Source organism: Teleopsis dalmanni, chromosome 1, assembly GCF_002237135.1.
Source record: "Teleopsis dalmanni isolate 2A chromosome 1, ASM223713v2, whole genome shotgun sequence".
Classification (NCBI taxonomy): domain Eukaryota; kingdom Metazoa; phylum Arthropoda; class Insecta; order Diptera; family Diopsidae; genus Teleopsis; species Teleopsis dalmanni.
The window spans coordinates 20223112-20232428 of NC_051846.1; the positions used below are offsets into that span (position 1 = coordinate 20223112).

The 9317-nt window shown below is 29.9% G+C and overlaps 4 protein-coding genes across 5 annotated transcripts in view; 1 reads left to right on the forward strand and 3 right to left on the reverse strand.

Annotated features, from left to right (window-relative positions):
* LOC119677883 overlaps positions 1–1767 on the reverse strand; it is a 2304-nt gene extending 537 nt beyond the window's left edge. The window contains exon 1 of the mRNA XM_038089446.1: positions 1752–1767. Within this exon, the coding sequence (XP_037945374.1) occupies positions 1752–1767 (16 nt within the window). The remainder of the gene's footprint in view (positions 1–1751) is intronic.
* LOC119677864 (collectin-12-like) overlaps positions 1–9317 on the reverse strand; it is a 321969-nt gene that overhangs the window by 139184 nt on the left and 173468 nt on the right. The window lies entirely within an intron of this gene.
* The window catches only part of LOC119668724 (trichohyalin-like), a gene marked incomplete at its 3' end in the record, with an annotated part of 281901 nt that overhangs the window by 63030 nt on the left and 209554 nt on the right, over positions 1–9317 (reverse strand).
* On the forward strand, positions 4529–5233 carry LOC119677892. Its single transcript, XM_038089460.1, has one exon. It carries the CDS (start codon positions 4529–4531, stop codon positions 5231–5233), a length of 705 nt encoding a protein of 234 aa, XP_037945388.1.

Below are 9317 nucleotides of genomic sequence, written 5' to 3' on the forward strand. Positions count from 1 at the left end.
TTTAATCCAAAACCAGACGCCATCCTCTTTCCACTTCACTTGGCTACTTACCAAATGCAATCCAAAGGTAGTACAGTAATTTAGTTTATTCAAAACAACAATAAAGAATGTCTTTAATTAATTAAATTAATATAATAAACTGATGCGCTTAAGGATACATCGAAGGAAACAGCTAGGTGCGTTAAAATATCTGATTACAAAACAACTATATAAATTCTTAGTCCAATTACTTCTTCAGACATTTTTGAAAAGCTGATATATTGTACGTATGGCTTGTAACTCTTTAAGTGGACTTTCTTTTCATTCCGCCTTCTTAAACTGAAATAACCTCTTCGAACTTTAGTTTTATAAACTCATGTGCAAAATAAACTCATGTGGTTAAGTATGGTGCCTAGTTCTTTGTGAATTTAGCAAAACCCAGATAAAATATTAAAGGTACGTTATTCATACCATCATGCTTGTATATCCATGATGGTCATTTTCTATCTAAAAAAATTATTTATTAAATCGGAATAATTATAACTAATTATTCCATTAATTGTATAAAACCCTAAATAATATTCATCTTAAAAATCAATCTCTTTAGGTAGAGTTTCTAAACAAGAAATTAAATACACTTTTTTATCTATACCTTATTTAAAAATTAATTTGTTTTAATAAACAAAAATAACAGTACTAAGCATTAAATTCTTATGCATTATTTAATTTTCATTGAAATTATGATTTTTTACCTTAAAAATGATACACGTTTTGCACAACAAATTCTCTTTTTTTCTAAGAAAAGCGATTTAAATTTTCCTCCGTAAGCTTTCAAAACAGTTTCAAGGAAAATTTAGCTTTCAGCAGATTCAAGGAAAATATATAATCTAAACAACCATAAGAATTTTCTACAAATAAATAGAAAAATACGGGTATCTTCACACAATCACTGGCACTGGCAAATCATCCTTCCACCAAGAAAATAATTCGTTGTAATTTCTAAACTTATACGAATTCCGTAATTAATGGCATAACTAATTAAGCTATGGTGGTTGATAGCTTGGTGTTGCCATATGTTGCAGGATAATTAAATTTAATTATTGTTGAAAAGAAAACAAAAAAAATAAAATGTCAGGACTAAGGATTCAAGCACATGTTAATTAAGTTTATCATTTTCCCACTCACATGTATTGTATATCTAAACCATATGTGCCAATGTATATATACGGATTTTTGTCTTTTATTATTATTATTTTTTTTTCATTTTATCGCAATATATCAGATTATAGCTGTGATATGTGTCACACATGTTCACTAAATCAAATTCAATTTTACACTTAATATTAAAATAAGAAAGTAATCTATATTTTGCTAACGTAAAATGAATTGATAATGTACAATAAAACGCAAAGAATGGTTATTCGCTTAGATTGTCACAAGACAAAATGTTCGTAATATGTTTTAAAAATAAGTATTTGATATAAACAATCGAGCTTATAATGCATAGACGAAAAAATCCGAAAAGTCAATATATATAATCTTTAAGTCATGATCAAAATTTTCCTTAACAACTGAGCGGGTTTCATTGCAAGCTTAAGACACAATTTATAATATGGTATATATAACATAATACAGATTATAAGCTTTTAAAAAAGTTTTAAAAAATTAAAAATTATCTAGATAGATTTAAAGATAAATAACAGTGACTCACGTTGTCATTTCAAACAGAAGAGTCTGATCATTAGGTCTTTAGTACCACAGTTTGTCTTTACCACAAAGAGAAGGCATTCCGCTTTTCAAATAAATATCATTCGTTAAAAAATTCGTTAAAGCAGTTGAGGCTAAGACCTTCAATCCTAGAACTCTACTCTTAACTGAAGACAAAGTCGAGAAGTTGAGAGTTAGCTTAAAGAATTCTTGCTATTCTAGAGAAATATTTTACAATCTATACAACAAAAAACAATGTATCAAAATTTAAGTCGACACAAAATCTTTGCAATAGTCTTCCAAAATCAAATAAATTCTTCAAATGTTACAGATTTTTTAATACATAAACATATTCTCTTTGCTGTCTTATGGTATATAAGTATAATATTACTATGAGTCATATATATGTCCATAGTAATTGTCACTTATCCGTAGCTCAGTAAAATATTGTAATATCTGAAAAATGTGCATTCCTAAAAAGACTAAGACCAAGTTTTTGTAAACATCCAAAATTTTGTTGTTTTAACTGAAGATTTTTGTCAGATAGAGTATGTTTTGTCACCCTATATAACGGTTAATATTAAAAGTGAACTCATTATCTCCCATACAATCTCGAAAGATTGACAGATTGAACTGGTCTCAAATTAAACTTCACAAAAAATGTAAACGTTTCTGTACTAATTAGAGTACAAATAGATCACTCTCTAATAGAAATCAATATCAATATATTAGCAATAAGACCTACAAACATGTGTTGGAATTGCTGTCATGTATGGTTTAGAGACCCTCAATACCTCTTTGAAGAGTTGACAAATGTCTTTATTGAAGAATTTCTTCTCAATGCTTTTTTTCTTCCATACTTTTTTATTGTTGTAATCTTTAGATCCTCGTGAAGGATTCTAATCCTAATAGACATTGAAATATCTGCCTTTATTGGTAAAAATTGTATAAGACACTAGATTCATGGCATCATCTAAATTAATTGAATTGAAAGAGTTTCTACAATATTTGTCAGGTGGAGTCTTTCAAATTGTCAAATTGTCAGTAGTACAATACGAATTGATCATTTATTTTATTGATAGAATTTCGAAATATGTGACATCTTTAACATACCTCTTATACTTTCAAAGCATATTGTAGATGTTGACTTTTGTTTCTTCTTTTAATCCTTGCTCTTGACAGAGCGTGATGCCGTGATATAGAAATATGATATTAAATTTAAGAAATTTAAATAATAAGTTTACTTATAATCTTGGTTTCTTTAGAAAATGTGCACTGCAAGGCTTTAAACTGAATGTGTGAACCAGAACACCTATTTAGCTTTCAGTGACAGAATATTAATAGTTTTCTTATAAATCTCGTTTTCTTCTAAGCTTAAAAGTGGATTAGTACACCAAAGTACTCATTTAGCTTTCTATATCAAAATATTTCAGTTTTTCAAAACTTTATGAGGAATATATGTAATATATAACTTTTAATTGAAGATCACTAAATCAAAAGATGAAAATATATAACCTAACATTATCAAACCAATGTATGTTTTCTAAATTCTCTATATTGATATCATTATTCCCTAAATAAATGATTTTTTCTTGTAGAAATCTTATATATAGTTTTCACTTTTATATGTACTAGGTTAGGTTAGGTTCGAAAGGCGAGTCCTAACCGTTGTCAGCACTTCCACTCGGAGGCATATATTGCCCATTGTGATGCCCTCAAAAATTTTGCCGGGAGAGACGAGTTGCTAACCTTTATAATCCTTGTTAAACAATTTGGTTTTCCAGATGAAGTTGAGGAGATCCGATAAGTTTTCTTTCATTATCTCTTCCAAGTCAGTGAAAAAGCGATCCCCGGGACATTGAAGTCGCTTTGCCTGAAGTCCTGGACAGAGACAGAAGAAGCGGTTGATAGATTCTACCTCCTCTTCATCTTGGCAACTCCTGCATAATCCGCTTGTTGGAATTCGCCACCTTTGGAGCATAGGTGCAATGGCAGAGTGCCACGCTAGTACTCCAGTAAGTAAGCGAACTGCATGTTTGCTGAAGCCTAAAAGGCTTTTCGTTTTATATGTACTAACATCCATAATAATATTACATCCGATTTTATTGGATCTTAAACGAGTACTCCTTTGTTTCCTTGTTTCCTTGTTCTGTTTTTTTATGAACAATTTTGCGTTGGTGTCATCCAATGTGCTCATTCACCATTATTATCTGCTTAAAATCTTTACAAAATACTTTTACGGATTTATTCAAAATATGCAATCCAAACTTAAGTCGAATTGTTGCCAAAGAAATGTTTTATTGCCAAAGCAGAGCGGTAGATAAACCTGAAATATCACATTTTGCGTGTGATATATTTTTAAACGTCGAGGAGTTAAAAATAAGCTCTATGAACGTAAATTCGAAATTTATAAAAAGTTTCCCCAATAAAAGCAAATGTCTGCGACTTTCCACAAGGTAAAAATACATTAATGCGAAGCTAAAAATAAAGTAAAATTCCCTTTATTGATTTATCTTGTACTCGTATTAAAAACGGAAGTATGTCACAGGTTGGAAAACCTTGTTAATATTATTAAACAGGAAATTTAATAACTCTAATTAAGGTACGGAAATACGTAACCAGATATGAAAGTAGATAAACTAACAGCGCACAATATCCCAAAGAAATTGATTTACAAATACATAATTTATGGTAAATACATTAAAATTTTGCAAAGGAAATGAAACCGAAAAAAAAACACTTCATTTTTAAACATGCATTATTTTTTAATTAATTAAAATTATAAATAATTCGAAATAAAAAATTAAATGTTTAGTGAAATTTTTATTCAAACAGCTTCAAAATGCGTCGCTCATCAACCCGTAATCGCTCCAGTTCCGTAGCGGGCACAGCATTTAGTTTAAATGCCATGAATGCTGCAACCACCAATGCTGCTGCTAATCTAAATGGTAGAGTATCGAACTCATCCTCACCAAACCCAACAGAGAGCACTGATTATTATAATACCCGTCGAGAATCACTTATAAAACCCACTTGGCAACACATCACGCCTGGACAAATACCACCAAAAACTTTGGATAAAATAAATGGCATCACATCCGATGATTCTGATGATGATGACTTTCCGAAACGTCCCAGTATTGTGATGCATTACTATACCAATAACAATAACAATAGCCAATTGCATTTGGGCAACAATAGTAATAGTGGTGGGCTATTGGCACGTAAGGAGTCTATAGCTTTTAATGCGCGTTGTGCAACTGATTTGCTTGCTCATAAAGATACATCGACCGTAACAAAATTGTTCAGTGGCAGTAGTGGAAGTGGCAATGCTACTGGGACTGCTGTAGCTGGTAACAGCAGTAAAGTTAGTGATGTGGATACTACTACTGCTATTGATGATGGAAATGGTGGCGTTAATCTATGTAAAAATGCTGGACGTGCGCTTATGCGTATGATAACGAACCAGGCCACAAGTAGTGTTGATGAAGATGACTATGACGTTTTGGGGAAGGTGAAGAACTTTGTTGCAATGATTTTCAATTAAATTTATAAACTTTCGGTTTTCCAGTTGTTAAACATTATTTTAATTAATTTAAAACTGTTTTAATTTTAATTATGGAGATCAATGAAATGCTTTTGTGTGTTTGTGTGATGAGTATAAAAGCACTTTTTTTCGAATGAATGTTGAGTAAAAATTTAAATATAATTTAATATTATATGTACTCAAATATATGTAAGTACACATATGTAAAACATATATATGAAGCTGGTTTGATTAGTAAGTAACAAAATCAAAAAAGAATATGTGAGAAAAGTTTTCTACTAATTTTTTTAAAAAAAGTTAGTGTACGCCCATGTGTATACCCATTCTATTGTGGTACTTATTTAATCAATAATCGTATGTACCTTTACTTCACTATTTTACATTAGTTATTACATTATTCGAGCATTATGCGCTATAAGGACCATTTTATACAGACAGGCGTATAACTTTTCACGACCATGAAAAGACATGTTGTACAAAGAGTCAAATTTCAATTGTCAATTTCCTACTTTTACTACTCTTTTGGTACGTTTTTTTTTTGACGCAATTTAAAATATATTAATTTTTGTGTGGATATGCGTACATATCCATACAAAAAATACACATATTTACTCCTAATAGCTGCCAATTCAGACTTTTATTACTAATCTACACTGTTTTGACCAACGTGTCGAGGCATAAAAAGCGTTTGACGTGACCATGACTCTCTATATTACATAGTCTTAAAACAATTTGGTGCTCATAAAAGTATAGATGTTAAATATTATTTAATTCCTTAATAAAAAAACTTCTATACATAATTGGCTTTTCCACAAAATTAAATACATATTCCCATTCTATCTTTTACGTCATTTAAGAAATACCAAAAACGTATGAAGTAATCGAATAGGAGTAATGCTGACAAGTAAATATCGATTTCAATGATTTTTTCCTTGTCTTATTGAACAACATTTCCTTTTAATAATCATTTTTTCATTATTTAGACCCTAAAATATTCTAACAATTTCAAACATTTTGCTTTGTTTTTATTTTTGAAGCATAATTCACTAATATTCACTTTCACAATTATTCATTTTCAATGATTATAAGCTGTCGTAAAAACTGAATTTTTTTAATTTCTAATTAAACGAGATACTGTACAAAGCTCTGTTGAGGTTGTGGAAACGTTGACCACAAAATTTCTACCACTTTTTTAATAAACCCAAACTTACATACAAATTGCCATCCATCTCTCTATTAAATAGCCTCGTCATAAAGAAATTTTTAGTGGGATTGTTGAGCATTTTACTAACAACCCCACTCAACAGTAGTTATGTCCGTTGCTGGTACTCTCACAATATTTAAGTCGGAATATCGCACATATTTAATTGAAATGTCGTTGGATTTATAGGTTAACCTAAGGTTAACCGGGATATTCTTAGCACATTTTTAAACAGTGGCTTGAAAATAACACAGAAAGCTCACAATTTTATTTATAACCAATAACAACCATTGTTCCTATTGCTAGTATTTTCGCAACATTTAAGAATCGAAATGTCATGTCTTTAAATAAAATGTCAGTACATTTAATGGTTAACCTTAGGTTAATCCAGACATTTTTGGCATATTTTGTAATGGCGGCTTGAAAATTCCCCAGAGATCACGCAGTGTATCTCGCTAATATTTTCACAACATTTAAGAATCGAATAAAGTGTTAGTGAATTAAACGGTTAACCTGAGGTTAATTGCTTCATTATTATAAAGCACACAGTTTTATTGATAAACAAACAGCCATTGTGCTTCTCGCTAATATTTTTGCAACATTCAAATCAAAATGTATTAAGTCTTTAAATAATATGTCGGTGTATTTATTAGTTAACCTGTGGTTAACTGAGACATTCTGGGCACATTTTGCAATGGCAACATAAAAATTTCACAGAGATCACACAGTTTTACAAACACCCATTGTGTATTTCTCTAATATTTTCACAAGGTTTACAAATCGAATAAAATTTTAATTCATTTAATGATTACGTACAGAAAGCACATAGTTCGAACTATATATATATATAAAATATTTCATTTACTATCAGAAAAGAACAGAACAACTGCTTATTCTATTTTGCTCTCACTCTCACTAACATATTTCATGAGAATTTTATTTTCATACCCGCTTTTCTATAGTAAAGCGGATAGGCCTATAAAAAGGTATACCGATTTTTACCGCATTTCATAGGCAGAAGAGAATATGTCAATCATCTGTTCTATTACTGCTCGGCGCTTTTTTAAAGATTGATATTTTATTTAAAGAGTACCCTCTTCATACGTCTGTCCTACTCAGTGAAATAGGCGTTAAATGCAATATTTTTGACGAATTCCATTCCATTAAGAATTGAAGTGAATTTCAGATACTAAGTATATTTTATGCTGTTTATAATGCACTATTCTACAAATTTTTTTTCTTTATTATAGCACTTTTTAGAAGATGTGCATTTAATTTAAGAAGTTCCATCTTTAAAAGTATGTCCGAATCACTGAAATATGTATAGATCTTAAAAACATTTCGGTTAAAAATTTTATTATGGGACCTGAACACTGGTTTATTAAACTCGCACACTTATTACTTAACATCTATCTATTAATAGTTGAGATTGCACTATTCCTATACAACAAAGAATGTTTAAAAAAAAAAATTTCACTATATATAAGAATTGCATTAAATTTCTCATTTAAATCTATTTTATGCAGTTCATAAAGTACATTCTATAAATTTTTTCTTTTCCTTTATTGTAACTACCAGCATCACATTTTGTTAACTACGCCCATGGAAATTACATAGCGTATTCCATTGTTAAATATTTCTGAAAAATATTTTGAAATTGTAAACTACACAAATGTATCTCATTTTACTTCTGTGGAAATACAGCTTCAAGCTATAAATTAAATAGTAAAACAAATTCCATTCCATGCAAACATTTAGTCGTAAATCATAACATACCGTACAAATTCTCTGTAAATTAATAATATCAGAGAATATAATTTGTATTTAATTTTAAAAGGATTAAATTTAAGCATAACAAGCAAATAATAATTTAAGTAAAAATAATAAACTTTTGCTTCAGGAGCAATAATTGGAATCAATTTTTATCACTCATACGCCCACACCACTACCAATCAGCCAACCAATTGTCAAATCAACACTCTTAGTGTGAACGTGTTAACTTCATGTTAAAAAGTTAACGATTTTTGTGTAATGTAATTATAATATCGCATTTCCTACACCGAAACTTACATTTAGACAACCTCAAAAGCTGAAACCTTTACCACACATAATGCCTAAAATTCTGTTTTCAGTAAAATTCAGTAAAATTATTCAAGTGAAAAATGTCAGCTATGTTTACTGACACGAAGGTTAGACACAACAGCTTAACACCACAATTCCGGGAAGTACTAGGCGTAGTATTAGCGTGCCTTCGGCGTAGTTGAACGTGCCAATCAAAACAAAACAATTACCAAACCACAGGAATATGAAAGCGTATACCAACAATGCTCGAAGTATCTCAAATTCTTAAAACTTTTAAATCAAAACTTCAGCAGCTGCCGCTACTTTGAATAGTAATGCTGCTTTGTTATTGTTCTGTGATTGTCAGTTTGTTGTCCTTTGATAAGGATGAATTCCTGCTAATAAGACAGCAACTGTTTGGCATGTTCTTGACTTGAGATACACTTTGTGCTCTGAAACATTTTTCTATTAAGCGTTGTTTGCTCTCTGACTTGGGCGCAAACTTCTTAACTTATTTTACTTTTCTACTTGTTGCGCTAATAAAACCTTTTATTCAAATGCCAATAAAAAATAAACAGAAAAGAATTTCTATAGATCAGAAAGGAAAATTTCAAAAATATTTTAGAAAAGTTAAATTGGTTTTTTATATTTCAATATTAAATTTTTTGTATCGTAAAGTTTTTCGATATTTTTTCCTTTATATCTTACAAGGATATTTCTTTGTTAGCCATAAAGTTACAAAAAAATACGTTGCTTTAAGGTATATAATGTGTCTAGACATATCATAAATGTTCTTGTAATTCGTTTGAAGTAATTTCTCTT

What these genes read in the sequence shown, in the direction of transcription:
- LOC119677892 (XM_038089460.1), top strand. Translation starts at nt 4,529, where the DNA reads ATGCGTCGCTCATCAACCCGTAATCGCTCCAGTTCCGTAGCGGGCACA.